The following is a 15,593-nucleotide window of genomic DNA, read 5'->3' as shown; positions in this document are numbered from 1 at the left end:
CTGCAAAATACAATGAAAACGTTATCTACAGGCTGCAGACCAGCAAAACAACAACAAAACAACCTTAATACTTTCTTTGGTTTCCCTAAAAATGGGGAGATTCTGAGGCACAGCCCTACCCAGTATCTCCTGGGAGGCAATTTCCTTTTTTTTTTTGAGACGGGATCTCACTCTATTGCCCAGGCAGGTATGCAGTGGTGCGATATGAGCTCACTGCAACTTCCACCTCTCGGGTTCAACGATTCTCGTTGCTCATCCTCCCAAGTAGCTGGGACTACAGGTGCCCGCCACCACGCCTGGCTAATTTTTGTATTTTTAGTAGAGATGGAGTTTCACCACATTGGCCAGGCTACTCTGGAACTCCTGACCTCAAGTGATCTGCCCGCTTCTGCCTCTCAAAATGCTGGGTTTACAGGCATGAGCCACCGCACCCAGCCTGTAATTTCCGATCTGTAGAAGTCTGTGAAACTGCACAAATGTCAGCCAAAGGAAGCTGGTCTGCCAACTGAAAGCACTGACATGGGGTCAGGGCACATGCCCACCACAGAAAGTACTTTTGGAGTTATCTTTTGAGAGTGTTTTTTTTCTTCTTCCATTTTTAGAGATCGGGTCTCACTATGTTGCCCAGGCTGGTCTTGAACTCCTAGGCTCAAGTGATCCATCCATCTTGGTCTCCCGAAGTGCTGGGATTACAGGTGTGAGCCACTGCACCTGGTCATGAGAATGTGTTTCTGAGAGTGTGGTTAGGAGTAGCCTGGTGCAGGAGTGGAAAGGGGTGATCTCTTTCTTCCACCTTATTAAGGGTCACAGCCAACACCCTTATAATAAAAGACAGGTTAACAAGAGAAAATCATAACAAATTTATTAACATGCATGAAGCAGGGAAGCCATATAAAAAATATGAACATACACAGAAAGGCCCAATGGTTGGCACTTAAATACTCTCTTCACTAGGGAAAGGGAGCTGGGGGGCTGTAAATGAATGGACCCAAATACCTGACAGTGGTTTGCAAATGGTTCTCTTTGGATGCTGAATGGGACTGAAGGACAAACAATAGCTTGTGGACAAGTCATGGAAGGTGAGGGGTGGTACTGCACTGTGAACTAAGGTTGTCTTATTATGCAGATACAGTCTCCCAGGTTCTCTCTTGGAACTTCCCTCAGAAGAAAAGACGAAAAGTCTGTCTGGGTATGGTATCCTGGCTGTAGCTTCTTTTTCAGTCTTTTCTTGGGTGATTAATCATTCCTGGTTATTTAATGAGATTCATAGGGAGGGGGCTTTAAGACGGCTGCATTTATTTTAGAAGTGTTCTCAATCAGGTAAGGGAACTTCCAGAGAAAGCGGTCCTCCTGGTGCTTTAGAAAAGAAAGGGTTGAAAAGAAAAGAAAAAGGTCAGAGAGACAGCATGCTCCTGGTGCTTTAGAAAAGGGTCAAAAAAAAAAAAAAAAAAAGAAAAGAAAGGGTCACAGACACACGATGGCGGGGGAAAGCCAGAGAGAAACCTTGAAGCTGCTGCTTTAGTTCAGCTCGTCAAGTGCCACATTTGGGGCATTATTTTCTGAGCCCCAACACTTGTGTAACAAAGAATTCCAAGCTGGAAGTCAACAAACCAAATTCCCCTGTGAGCTCTGTGGCCTCAGCAAGCTGCCTAAGATTCGGGTCCTCTCCTGTAAAACAGACGTTTCCCCTACCCTTCTCGTGGCTCCTTCTGGCTCTCATGTTCCGGCGTCTATAACCTTGCATTGCTTCTGTGCAGACAGAGAAAAGCAGCCACACTTTCCCCAAAGAGTAGCCACAACTACGTAAAAATGAGAAGACATGAAGACAGTTCAAAAGAAAGGAAGGTCACCAGGCTCACCCACAAGCCTCAGAGCAGGGCTTCGTTTTGATTCTTTGGGACTCAGCAGCTCTCAGTGATCTCATCTTTCTTCACAGCTCCAGCTCTTCCCTCCTCTTTTCTGATGGCCTAGATTATATTTTCAGCAGATTGAGCCAGATCCTCATGACCACTTCCCAGAGGTCTGCTCAGCCTTCGGCTGTCACTTCAGGCAGGCAGTGAGAACCGCAGTGTAACCCTTTCGTCTCTCTCACAACAGCATGTCTGACTGCAAAGCCCACCCCGGTCCCAGGGCTCTGGTTACACAACCCTTTTAGGCAGGCCCAGGAGATTCCCAGGTAGCACCCTTCCCCTCACCTCCAAATACCCACTTACCCTTCTAACCACACCTCCTCTCTGCATACCATCACCGTTCCCATACTAGCAGTGATGGGGGACTCTCCAGCCACCCTCCCAGGCACGGCATCATCTCTTCACTTTGCGGTGTGGTGGTGCCGCTCTGACACCTGTCATGAGGCAGCAAGGATTCAAGAGAAGGGAGAAGTTGGCCAGGTGCAGTGGCTCACACCTGTAATCCCAGCACTCTGAGAGGCTAAGGTGGGAGGGTCTCTTGAGGCCAGGAGTTTGAGACCTCATCTCTACTAAAATAAAGAAAATTAGCCAGGTGTGGTGGCACATCTATAGTATCAGCTCCTCGGGAGGCTGCGGTGTGAAGAACTGCTTGATCCCAGGTCGAGGCTGCAGTGACCCATGATCTCACACTGCACTCCAGCCTGGGTGACAGAGCAAGGTCCTGTCTCAAAAAAAAAAAAAACACTAAAAAAGAAAACTCTCAAGAGGAGTGAATCCCTCCATGGCGCTGACTCCTGAGGCCACTCAGCCCTGATTGTCCAGCTATGGGAATTCCATGCTGGCAGCTGTAGCCGCCACCACCGGAGTCCTGTAGATTACCCCTTCTTGTTCTCTGCTCCAAGCAGACTCAACAGCTCCTTTTAATTTCCTGTAGCACAGCAAAGAGTAAGTCTGGATCATTTAACAAGGATTCTTCAGTGGCTCAGGACAGTGAAAGAAAAAGTAACCTTAAATCAGATTAACAAGGTTCACCAGGTCCAGGCCACTTCCTTCCAGCAGAAGGAATGGAAGAGCGGTTGCCCTCTCTTCCGCAGGGCCTGTGAGCTCCAGTCCCTTACCCTTCTCATCAGGTCCTTTGGATTCTCCCAAGGCTTTCTGAGCTGCTGCTGTCACCACCTTTTCCTGGCCAGTTCACCTCTGATTTACCTGGAGCTGCAGACCTAGTGCTGCGGCCAATTGTTTAGCCTATTCCTAATGCTGCCCTCAGCCTCAAAGCCCATCTCCCTCACAGGGCGTGGCAAACACCATCCCTGGAGGAGGGGCTGAGAAATACCAGTGCCAGACTAAAATATGATACAATCACATGGGCAGAAGAAATTAGGCCACTTACAGAGCCCAGGCAATGGAAAACAGTAGCAATGGCACACTGCTAAAACCAGGGAGGCCATTCAAAGAATGAGTCCTCCCCAGGAGAGCTCAGTGAGAGCGGCCACTTGGATGCAGCAGCAGCCGCCGCAGCTTAAAGCTCACACAATCAGGCTCTCCATATTCTCCTGTGGCCTTAAGAGAAAGAACCAAAGTGTGCAGAAGCTGGAAGCGTGGGGACGCACCAAGGAACAAGACGCTTGATAAAACCTAAAGAGGAGACGGGACAAGTGTTCGGTTTTTTTTTAATTATTTACCAGATAAAAAAGAAAAAAATAGTGATTGTTTCTCTTCACCCCCAACATTTCCGTTTACCAAGGTCGAGTTGGAGAGAAATTCATTGAACAACGATTTGTGCTCCTGGCCTGGAGCAAATTCTTCTCCTCTGCTCTATGCCACCTCAGGCAGCAGGGACAGGGCAAAGGGCTCCAGGCAGAAATCCTGGTGGCTGGGCAGCAGAGTGGCAGTGTGGCGATCGTTTCTTCTCGCCATTGCCAGAGCATTCAGACCCTTTCCCGTCTGTCCCCCTACCCCAAGCCCCCCAGTCCCTCAAACGAGGCAGGGAGTGGAGACTGCAGGAAGCAGGACAGGTGCACGGGTGGCCTGGGCAGCTCCCCACAGATCTGGCAGAGGGGACAACCCCTGCTTCTATTGCACATCCTGGCTCAGCCCCCCTGCCCTGAGCAGTAGGCCACAAAGTGAAACACTTTCCAAATTCAGAGAGCCCGGTGCTGTGTGCCAGGCTCAAGGAGGGGAGGTGTGTTGTTGTGTGGCTTGTTCTGGAAGATAGATATGTATTTTTAAGTTACTCCATGACGGGGCCAAGGCAACAATTTTGCCTCTTTAGAAAAGCATAAGGGGTCTGGACATCTCAGGGTCCTGTAGTGACTGGGCCTCTTCTCAGGCGAGTGCAGAAGCCTCGGAAGAAGCCTTTCCCCCACGGGCGGACCTCCTGCTCCATCAGATGAAGAGGCAGCGCCCACCGGCCACACCAGCCCCTCCGGACTGTCACGACTCTGGGCCACTTGGGGCGACCTCTTTCTCTGAACACCTGGAGAATTCTGTCAAATGACCCTGGAGAAAAACCTTTTATACTACATGTTTTTCCATAAAATGGCAGCTAAGTCCCCTCAAATAAAACCTTGAAGTATTTCATTCTCATTCTTACCAGTGAAATCAAGTGGGACAGGAATAAGCTATTTAACTGACATTAGCGACAGGATAAACCCCTCTAAAAAACCGCAGGGGGAAGTGGGAACTGATTCAGATTTGGCAAAGCTGCAAATCTTTCCCCTTCATGGGCTGGAACGAAGCTGGTGGGTGAAGACAAACCTAAGTGTGCCAATGGCAAGAACTGCAGGCTATGAAATGACAGGTCAGACACAGGACTGTATAAATCGTGGCACTATAAAGATGAGAAGGCAGGTCCATGATACAGCTGGGAGCAAGCCTTTGGAGCATCGCTTCCAGAAATTCTATCTGTCCTGTAGTAAGTAGTAGCATCCAGATAAAATCAGTGGTTCTCCTTTCTCCTCTTCCAAACACATTCTGAGAGTTTCTCGTTTAAATAACTATGTACACACCCAGCAAGCCTGGTCTCTCTTTTACATGAGGGTCCTTCACTTGAGGGTCCTACAATGGCTTTAGAGTCGGTTCCAATTGCCTTTTCGGAGATTTACTGCTTGGGACCAAACCTGCAAGGCAAAGAAATGACTGAACACTATAACAGGAAAATCTTGAAGATGAAGGCATTCCAGTGATTAAGAGACTGAGTCTTAATATAAACAACCCTCAACTCCCTACAGGGCTCTGGTACTCTGGCAAATGGAGTAATTGGGCTTGGGCCCATCAACTCTGTCAGCCAGAAGGCCACATGCCCTCCAGAGGCCTTGGAAAACAGCTCCATACCTCCCTCTGATAAGGACAGTTTCTCAAGTTCAGCTTCAAGTTCAGCATCTGAGATCCTAGGGTTAGGCACACTGTTGGTAAAATGCCTATTGCGGGGGTTGTCAGGCAGATCCAAAGGTTCTTTGGTGGTATCCTGAAGGAGGATGTCCAATTCCTTCTCCAGTTCTTCACTGTCAAAATCTGGAAAGAAAAGACAACATAAAGATGCATAAACTCCAGGGAGAAATGCATTAATGAGTACAGGACTGAGGTTACCAAAACCCGCTTAGCTTTACAAAAGATGCCAGGCCTCCTTGCAGATTAAAAAAAAATCCCGGAAGTCAGGAGGGTAGCTTCAAGCAGAGATGTTTCTTCCACACTCCAAGCTAAGTCACCAAGGAGGTGTATTCTGTTAACCCCATGGACCTGACCCTGATTCCCACTGCCCTTGAAGGAGGATCCTCCAGTCAGAAGCCTTGTGAATGAGGAATGCCGCAGCACAGATGGGTCATGAGCACAGCTGTCGAGGAGGAAATGGCAATTCCCTGACTGCTCCCGCAGATGAGCCCCAGGGAGGGCAGGCTAGGAGAGGCCTGCCTGCACCCGGAAAAGCAAATCTACTGTCAAACTCATCACAGCACAGGGAAGCGAAGTCTTCCAGGATGAAAGGAAGAAACACTCACCTTGGGCCGGGTGTGGTGGCTCACACCTGTAACCCCAGCACTTTGGGAGGCCAAGGCGGGCGGATCACGAGGTCAGGAGTTCCAGACCAGCCTGACCAACAGGTGAAACCCCATCTCTACTAAAAATACAAAAATTAGCCAGGCGTGGTGGCGGGCGCCTATGATCCCAGCTACTCAGGAGGCTGAGGCAGGAGAATCACTTGAACCCAGGAGGCGGAGGTTGCAGCGAGCCGAGAATGCGTCACTGCACTCCAGCCTAGGTGACAGAGTGAGACTCCATCTAAAAAAAAAAAATGAATAAAAATAAAAATAACCACCTTGTCCACTCACCTAAGCCATTTGTTACCCCACCAGCCAGAGTCTGAGAAACTTCATCCTGGGTGTCACAGAGCTGTAAGAGACAAGTGCAAAGCCTTGAGCTGGGCATGGTGACTCTGAGCATCTCAGTCTTTGGTGGAAAATATCTAGGGTTACAAAGCAATCCTGCCCCAAGTGAGAATCAAGGAAAGCTTCCTCAAGTTCACAAGGTCACAAGTCAAGTTTCGTTAAAGAGGATGTGCAATGAAGTCAAATCTGTCCTCTGTCACCTCCTTCTCTGTGTGTCCCTCCCTGGCCCCTTTCTGTACCTCTTGGATCTGATCCACGAGGCTCTCTGCCTTCTCCACTGTGACATCCTTCATGGAGAGTTTGAGTGCTCCTACCCCAGCCTGGTAGGCGTTAAAAACCTAAAGACAAAGCAAAGCTATCAGTGCAAATGACAGACATTTGGCAAAATACATACAATATTGTTTGAACTCCAAAAGGCAGCTTTGGGGTTTTTTTTTGGCACCCAAGCTCAATTTACCCTATACCCACCGAGGCCAAACCTCCTGACTGGAAAGGCAAAGGCAACCCCAGCCACATCCCAAAAGAACCCAGGGATCCTCCAAACAGCCAAGCCGAAGCTGCAAGTGACCAACACACACGGAGAGACCAGCCATGTGCTGGAGTAGAGGGGAGTGACTACCATCTGATCTGTCTGGGAGGCATAGATCCGGTCCAGGATGCCTTGAACAGTGTCCAGCTTGGCATGCAAGGCCTCGATGCGCTTCTCTGTCCGTTGCTTGGCCTTGAGAGACCTCAGTGCCTGGAGGCATGGAGACTTAGGTCAGTGCTGAACTGGGAGAGCCAAAGAGCAAGAGGAAGACAGCCCTTCCCAGACGCTAAGGATGTCCCAGCTTTCTTCCCTCCCGTCTGTAAAATAAGCTGTGGTGCCTGGGCCCCCTGCAGACTCTACCCCCCTCAAAACCCCAGCAAGCTGCTCTCTGAACTGCTGGGCATTGCTCCAGGCCTGCCTGGGGCACTGCTATGGGTCTGGAGGAGATAAGAACTCACCAGCTGCTTCTTTCCTGCTCGGCATGCCCGGCGGGCTTCTTCTTTACACCTGGAAACAAAGGGACAGATAAGATTACTGTGCCACAGGATGGGAGTGGCAGGGTCCCAAAGGGTCCCTGAGAGCAGCACTCAGTTAAGGTGGTTTTAAATCTGAAGACTAAACCCAATACCCAGTGGCAAGAAAACTGATGCTGACGGCAAAAACTCTTGTGGCAAGTCTGTTGACAGTCTGTTGTGGCAGGCTCAAGCAGGCTGACTAAGGATAAGCTTTTTCAACCCACAGGGACAGAACATGCAAACAGGGCACATTATACACATCTTCCTGTTTTGGGGAGACAGGGAAGGAACTGTTAACACCAACAATGACCTCGGACATATCCTGTGCCTCCCAACAAGGCTAGACTTTCCCACCTGGAAGACAGACTTCAATGTCTGTGTTCTCCTGCCAGAGGGTGTGTCTTTATTAGGGATTCCTTGTACAGTCATGCAGGGGGAAGGGCAGGGGAAGAGCCCCTCAGAAAGACCTCTGCAAAGGCAGGGACCTGTCTTGTCCACGGCTGTATCCCCAGTCCCTAAGACAATGCCTGGCTCAATAAATATTAGTTGAATGGACACTGGCAAGGAAGAGCATAAACATAACATTCACAGTCATGGTCTGTGGGGGAAGCATTAAGACTCACATTTTCAGCTGGGCACAGTGGCTCACCCCAGTAATCCCAGCACTTTGGGAGGCTGAGGTGGGGGGCTTGTTTGCGCCGAGGAGTGTGAGACCAGCCTGGGCAACATGGTGAGACCCCATCTCAACAAAAAATTAAAAAATTAGCCAGGCATGGTGGTGCACACTTGTGGTCCCAGCTACTCAGGAGGCTAAGGCGGGAAGATTGCTTGAGCTCAGGAGTTAGACTGCAGTGAGCTAAGATCATGTCACTGCTCTCCAGCCTAGGGGACAGTACAAGACCCTGTCTCAATTGAGGGAAAAAAAAAAAAAAAGGCCGGGCATGCTGGCTCACGCCTGTAATCCCAGCACTTTGGGAGGCCGAGGCGGGCGGATCACGAGGTCAGGAGATTCAGACCATCCTGGCTAACACAGTGAAACCCCATCTCTACTAGAAATATAAAAAATTCGCCAGGCGTGGTGGCGGGTGCCTTTAGTACCAGCTACTCGGGAGGCTGAGGCAGGAAAATGGCGTGAACCCGGGAGGCGGAGCTTGCAGTGAGCCGAGATCGCACCACTGCACTCCAGCCCGGGCGACAGAGCGAGACTCCGTCTCAAAAAAAAAAAAAAAAGAGGCCTCATTTTTTTTTCTCTTTTGTGATATTCTGTGCTTTCCATGATTTCTGCATTGAGCAGTGAGTACTTTTGTAATTAGCTTAAAAAAAAAAAACCACCTATTTTTTAAAAGCCCACATATACTAACATTTTGCTGGCTCTGGGGGCCAGCGACAGTGGAGAGGAGGCTCAGTTCAGGGTTAAAAGTTACCTCTCTGCTTCCTGGGATAAGGACTCCACTTTGCGTGAGAGAAGCTGTTCACTCTGCATCAGCTGGTACACCCCAACATCTACGTCATTGACTGGAGAGACCTTGGCATGTGGCCCTCGGGCAAACTTCACAATCTGAGGGACAGGGAGAAATTACTACTGCTGCTACCACAAAGGCTGAGAAATTCCCAACCAGGAGTGCTGGTGGTGGGCATATGAGAACAGCAGGCCCCCCTTATCCATGGGGGATATGTTCCAGTGAATGGAATCCCCTGTGGAGGTCTGAACCCTCAGAGAATACTGAACCCTATACATATAGCTATGTAAACATTTTTCCTTCTTCACAATTTTTCCTATAGAAGATTCATTCTTACTGCAGATCCTAGCAAACTCAGCAAATGATATTTGGTCTTCCTTATTTGGTCCAGAACTTTTACCTTTTCACTTAAAGGAAGCGCTTGACAGCTTCTCTTTGGTAAATCTGGACTGCCAGCACCACTGCTCTTGTGCTTTGGGGCCACTATTAAGTATAATAGGCCAGGCACGGTGGTTTACACCTGTAATCCTAGCACTTTGGGAGGCGGAGGCAGGCAGATCACTTGAGGTCAGGAGTTCACGACAGCCTGGCTAACTGGTGAAACCCCTTCTCTACTAAAAATACAAAAATTAGCCAGGGGCCATGGCGCATGCCTATAATTCCAGCTACTCGGGAGGCTGAGGCAGAAGAATCGCTTGAACCCGGGAGGCAGAGGCTGCAGTGAGCTCAGATTGCGCCATTGCTGGGCGACAGAGCAAGACTCCATCTCAAAAAAAAAAAAAAAAAAAAGTACAATAAGGGTGGCTTGAACACAACCACTGCAATGTCGTGACAGTCAATCTGATCACTGAGACGACTCCTAAGTGACTCAGGCGGGGAGATGCTGGACAAAGCAGGGATGCGCATACAGGCGGGATACTACAAGGTCCCATCACACTACTCAGAACAGTGCACATCTGAAATCTATGGAACTGTTAATGTTTGGAATTTTCCACTTATTATTTTTGGACCGTGGTTGACGGCAGGTTACTGAAACTCTGGAAACCAAAATCTGAGATAAGGGCTCACTACTCTATGTACTTAATCAATCACTGCTGAGTCAGTGAATGAACAGATGAGCCTCCATACCTTCTCCCCGTTCTGCTCGAGGACTGTGACCCTCTTCTCCTTCTGCAGCTGCAGCAACACCAAGTAGAAGGTCCTCTCATCTGGGCAGGAGTTAGCACAGAGGGTGCTGAGCTCTGACAGGGCCACCACAGGGTGGGAGGAGAGGGGCGAGTTCTGATACAGACGATACACCTCCTCAGCCTTTTCCTGTGGGAAAGGCAACATTGGCTGACAGGCCCTGGCCACTGCCATGGGATGCAGGGACCCTGACCCTGAGTTTCAAAACCGTGATCACACAAGGCAAGCACCCGGGAATCCCAACCCCATCCTCCCCAAAGTAGCGGCTTTTCAAAAAGGAGGAAGGATCTGTGTTTTTAAGCCTTGGAGGAAAGTTTGGTGACTCCATATGAAATGAGGCACATGAGATGCTGGGAGCCAGCTCTGCGCTGCACGCCCATCGGGGATTTTACACTCCTGCCTCTCACTGGCCTGTGGTTTCCCAAGGGAAGACTGAGGAGGTGAGGTGAGGTAGAACAGCTGTGAACGAGAGCTGAGGCCTGATTTCCAGCCTAGCCTGGGTGACCTTGGGCCAGTCACAGCCTCACTAGTCCTCAGTATCACTCTCTGAAGAGGGTGGATGAAATGATATCTAATTCCCTTCCAATTGTAGTCTCTCCATTTTCCTGCCAATTGGCTATACTGCAAACACAAACATTATTGAGTCTGTAAAAAGCCTTAAGGGAAAAGGGCCAGGCATGGCAGCTCATGCCTGTAATCCCAGCACTCTGGGAGGCTGATCACCTGAGGTCAGGATCACCTGAGGTCAGGACTTCGAGACCAGCCTGGCCAACATGGCAAAACCCTGTCTTTACTAAAAATACAAAAAAAAAAAAGCTGGATGTGATGGCGGGCACCTGTAATCCCAGCTACTTGGGAGGCTGAGGCAGGAGAATCACTTGAACCTGGGAGGCGGAGGTTGCAGTGAGCCGAGATCGCGCCACTGCACTCCAGCCTGGGCAACAAGAGCAAAACTCTGTCTCAAACAGAACAAAACAAAACAAAAAACAAAGAAAAGTACATAATAAACAGATGGGATAAGATTAGTGACAAGAGTAAGAAATATAAGTTCCAAGAAATAATGTCACCATTTCGCTCATACATGGAAATTACTACCAGAAACAAGAAAGACTGAGGTGTCCATGGGATGCTATGAAAATATAGGGAAGGACTGCCTGGGGATTCAGGATTTCTTGAAAAAAAAAAAAAAAAGTTGAGCAGAATTCTGAAGAGTGAGCAAGTTCCTAGGTGAAGAGGTGAAACGGGTATCTCGGGAAGAGAGAGGAACATGAGCATAGAAGGGTGGGTCAATGCGGCACGTGTACAAATGTAGAGGGGAAAGGAGAGAGAGGAGAAGCACTCCTATATTATAGAAAGTGTAATATCTTATGATGATCCTTTGTTCTGTAGATGGTGGGTGGTCACTGAAGGAAACTGACATGGCTAGATTAACAGAAAGCTAACTGCCAACTGGGAGAGGATGGATTGTAGAGTTAAGATTAGAGGCAAGGAGACCATTTACACAAGAGATTATGTGGGTCTGGACAACAGGCTATTTGAATAATAAACATAGAAAGAGGAGTGGTGGAGACAAAATTCAGAAGAGAACACTGGTAACTGGATATAGGGTTGGAGGAAAAAGTCTAGTGGAAAGTCACTATGGATTGAGTGACTGGTGGATGTGATGCTATTAATAGGAAAAAATTCAGGAGGAAAAGCCTAGTTTAAAGTAAAGACAAAATATCCCATCTTGGTTATGATGTTTTAAGATGTCTGAGAGAAGCCAGGCACGGTGGCTCACGCCTCTAATCCCAGCACTTTGTGAGGCCGAGGTGGGTGGATCACCTGAGATCAGGAGTTTGAGACCAGCCTGGCCAACAGGGTGAAACCCCATCTCCACTAAAAAAAATACAAAAAATTAGCTGGCCATGGTGGCAGCGCCTGTGATCCCAGCTACTTGAGAGGCTGAGGCAGGAGAATCGCTTGAACCCAGGAGGTGGAGGTTGCAGTGAGCCAACATTGTGCCACTGCACTACAGCCTGGGCAACAGAGCGAGACTCTGTCTATAAATAAATACATAAATAAGATGTCTGAGTGATATCCAAGATTATGTATACAACATATCAGTGGATATACAAATCTGAAACTCAAAGGAGACTGCAGGACAGCGATACAATGTTGAAAGTCCTCAGCATATCCACAGCAAAGATCCCAAGGACATTCAGGGAGGAAAGTAATAAGCTGAAGGAAGACCACTGTTTAGGAAGTGAAGGAAGCCACAAAAGAGAGACAGAAGGACTGCTTTGGGGGAACCAAGGAGAACTTGCAGCGTCATGTAAACAAATTCAAGGAAATTGGACATTTCAAGAAGTGACTCGTCAACAGTGCCAAAGGGTAGAAAAGAGCCTAATAAGACACAGACATCGAGTTTTCATTGATTTGACTGCCCTACCAGATATGCAACCACTGCAGTAACCGCACAGTAACCACACACAAATAAATTAATGTTACACGACATCAAGAAAAGATACTGAGACAACTGGCTATCCATTTGGAAGAAAATAGAGCTTTTCCCCACCACATACACAAAAATAAGTATTGAAGGAAATGTAAACGGAAAAAATTAAAGTACAAAGTAATAAGTTAAGCTTGAGTCAGAAGATGCCTTCCTAAACAAGACCTGAAATTCCATAGCCATACAGAAAAGTCTGAGAGATCTGACTACAGAAATATGAAACCTTCTATAGGGTAAAAGACATCATAAATAAAAATTAAGCAAGCAACAGACTGAGAAACAATATTTACATCCTTAATACTAAATACATTATATATATCTATCTCTAACACATAAAGAATACAGATTAACATAAAAGATAACACAATAAGGCCAGGCGCGGTGGCTCACACCTGTAATCCCAGCACTTTGGGAGGCCAAGGCGGGTGGATCACGAGGTCAGGAGATCGAGACCATCCTGGCTAACATGGTGAAACCCCATCTCTACTAAAAATACAAAAAATTAGCCGGGCGTGGTGGCGGCACCTGTAGTCCCAACTGCTCGGAAGGCTGAAGCAGGAGAATGGCGTGAACCCGAAAGGCGGAGCTCGCAGTGAGCGGAGATCGTGCCACTGCACTCCAGCCTGGGTGACAAACTCCATCTCAAAAAAAAAAAAAGATAACACAATACAAAACAGGAAAGGATATAAACAGACAATTCACAGAAGGAGATATGTAAATGGCTAGTACATAGGTGAAAAAAATGCTCAATTCACAAACAGGACGTATCATTTTTTTTTTCCCAATAAGTTGGTAAGATTTAAAAGACTGATGTCATCCAGTGCTGACAAGGATGTGGGGAGACTGGACTCCCTAATACAGTCTTGATGAAAGTGCAACTTATTACAAACTTTTGAAAAGTAGTTTGGCAATTTTTGTTAAAATTGAAAAGGCACATATGCATTTCGGAAAAATCAATTCCATAAAAATAAAGGGAGAAGTACATAGATCTCTGCACAAGTGGCATTTTTTTGTAATGGAAAAATGGAGAGAGAAATTGGAATGATTGAAATGTCCATCTGCGGAGCACCTGTTGCATAAATTGTGGCATATCGATAGATTATCATGCAGGCATCAAAAAGAATCGAGTAAATCCATACTGTGTAGGGCCTGGAAAGAGGCACCTGATATAATGCAATGGAAAGAAAACAAAGCAGGGTGCACACCAATTCCATTTCTAGAAAAAAATGGAGTGATGTGTACATGTGTCTGTGCGTGTGTATTCACTCACTCAACAGGTATTTATTGACTGTCTACCAGGTATCAGGCACTGCTCCCAGGGTCCCAGGGCCCATGGCACTGTTCCCTTCTAGTAGGAAAGACAGACAAGAAACAAGTGAATAAGATTTTCAGGAAGAACTGGAGTTGACAAAGCCATTAAGGAAACATAAATCTGTAAACATACACACGCACTCTCACACAAATGGGAAGAGAGTACCCAAAGAGAGAAAAGTTGGATGAACAGAAAGAAAACTTTTATTTCTTTGTATTTTTTTTAAATAACAAAATAATGGACAATTTTTGCTTTTTTGTATTTTTCAGTACCATCCAAAAGTAAAAAGTTACTGGCTGTTTCTCTGTCTGGACTTGGGAAAAAAAATTTACCTCAACAGCAGGCTTTCTTTGTTTGCCAGTACAAACCTCATCTGTGGGGATCCATGGGTTTACCTCTCCTCTGCCCCAGGCTGCAGGACAATGTGAGATGAGAGAAAGACCGCAGAGAGGACCTGAGCTTGGCCCAGAACCACCCAAACCATCCTGCAGTCTTTGCGGGGACCCTGACTGAGCCCTGGAGACCAGGCCACTGGGCAGGGGAATAACTGCATGGGTGCGGGGAAGGGGTGCAGATGGAGCAGAGGGGCTGCCCTGAAGAAAATGTGGGCTGCTTAGTCAACAATCCTGGGAGACAGAGAGAGATGGGCAGATTTTGGAGACCTCTTCCTCAATCTGAGGCAGAGTGGGCTGGAGTCTCTCAAGGTGAGGAGAAATGGGTGCTTCTCTCGGGGTGAGGCGTGGGGATTCTGGGCTGGCTCCAGCTGTGAGAAGCCTCTAGGGCTATGCAAGGGCCCTGAGGTCAGGCTTGGTCTGTGAATTTCAAAAATAACTATTCTCTGCAGTGTCCTTTGGTCACCAGGTGCTCAGTCAACACACACACACACACACACACACACACACACACACACACACACACACACGGGCCCCTATCACCTCATCCACAGCAGTCTGGGTGGAGGGGGTGGTTGAAGCAGGTCTGCACCAGATGACAGAGTGAATGGGAGGTAGGAGGTGGTGACACAAAGGTCGGTTGAGAAGGAAACAGCAGTCACTAGGCAGGGCCCAGGTACCACAAAAGAGACAATCGGTGTTCGGAAAAGCATTGAGTGGGTTTGGGTTTACAGGCTGAGAGTGAGATGGAACATACCAGGCAAGAGGCCAGCCGATGGGACAAAGGGACAAGAGGGGCAGGGTAGACGCAGAGCAGACGAGAGGCAGAGGAAGGACACTACACTCTGAGCACAGGAGGAGGTGGGCTCTGAGGAGGTCAGGCTTGGGGTAAGAGGACAGAAAACTGTAGGCCGACTCAGGAATCCTGAGTCTACTTTCTCAGTGAAGTGCCCGCAGAGAGCAAAGAGGACACAGGATGGAATGAGCGTGTGAGGGGACAGAGAGAAAGAAAAATAAGGCTGTGGTGTGGCTCCGAGGGCCTCCCACAGCTGGGGACCATGAAGGGGACCGCAGTCTGATGACAGGTGATTTTCTCCAGCAGGGGTGGTAAACCCCATGTGGCTGATCGAGGGCTATGGATCTGCTGGGAGTCTCCTGGTGTGGACCAAAGGAGATGCAAAGGAGCTGAGGGTGTTGCTGAGGAAGGGAGTGGAGCAATGAGCCATGCGATCAAGGCTGTGGGAAAGGCAGGCCGGGAGGAGGCTGACTGACCAGGAGGCTAGGACGGGACCATGGCCCCAGTGGCCTCTTCGAGGGAGAAGAGCATGTGCAGCAGAAGGCAGGCCATCAGAAAGCTGGAAGGGGAAAGGGCACGGTCACAAAGTAGGAAAGTGGAGCTGAGTGGGCCAGTTTA

General features: G+C 48.3%; 1 protein-coding gene and 1 long non-coding RNA gene across 5 annotated transcripts in view; both read right to left on the bottom strand.

The window, feature by feature from the left end:
* Positions 1-836: 836 nt before the first annotated feature.
* LOC134810843 (uncharacterized) lies at positions 837-2,345 on the bottom strand. The gene is made up of 3 exons (XR_010159452.1): positions 2,214-2,345; positions 1,860-1,967; positions 837-1,356 (listed from the first exon to the last, which is right to left on the bottom strand). It is a non-coding gene; the product is annotated as an uncharacterized LOC134810843 (long non-coding RNA).
* Positions 2,346-3,563: 1,218 nt separating this feature from the next.
* CHMP7 (charged multivesicular body protein 7) overlaps positions 3,564-15,593 on the bottom strand; it is a 33,687-nt gene continuing 21,657 nt past the window's right edge. For 3 of the 4 annotated variants that reach the window (XM_063816958.1, XM_001158823.8, XM_024345096.3), the window contains 8 exons: positions 9,925-10,110; positions 8,761-8,894; positions 7,280-7,328; positions 6,912-7,031; positions 6,532-6,630; positions 6,236-6,296; positions 5,244-5,423; positions 3,564-5,029 (listed from right to left, as the gene is read on the bottom strand). In XM_063816958.1, the coding sequence (XP_063673028.1) occupies positions 4,968-5,029; positions 5,244-5,423; positions 6,236-6,296; positions 6,532-6,630; positions 6,912-7,031; positions 7,280-7,328; positions 8,761-8,894; positions 9,925-10,110 (891 nt within the window). In that variant the 3' untranslated portion in view covers positions 3,564-4,967. The remainder of the gene's footprint in view (positions 5,030-5,243; positions 5,424-6,235; positions 6,297-6,531; positions 6,631-6,911; positions 7,032-7,279; positions 7,329-8,760; positions 8,895-9,924; positions 10,111-15,593) is intronic. The other variant, XM_063816959.1, reaches the window with a different exon arrangement.

Source organism: Pan troglodytes, chromosome 7 (genome assembly GCF_028858775.2).
Source record: "Pan troglodytes isolate AG18354 chromosome 7, NHGRI_mPanTro3-v2.0_pri, whole genome shotgun sequence".
Taxonomy (NCBI): domain Eukaryota; kingdom Metazoa; phylum Chordata; class Mammalia; order Primates; family Hominidae; genus Pan; species Pan troglodytes.
This window is presented reverse-complemented; position numbering and strand designations above follow the sequence as displayed.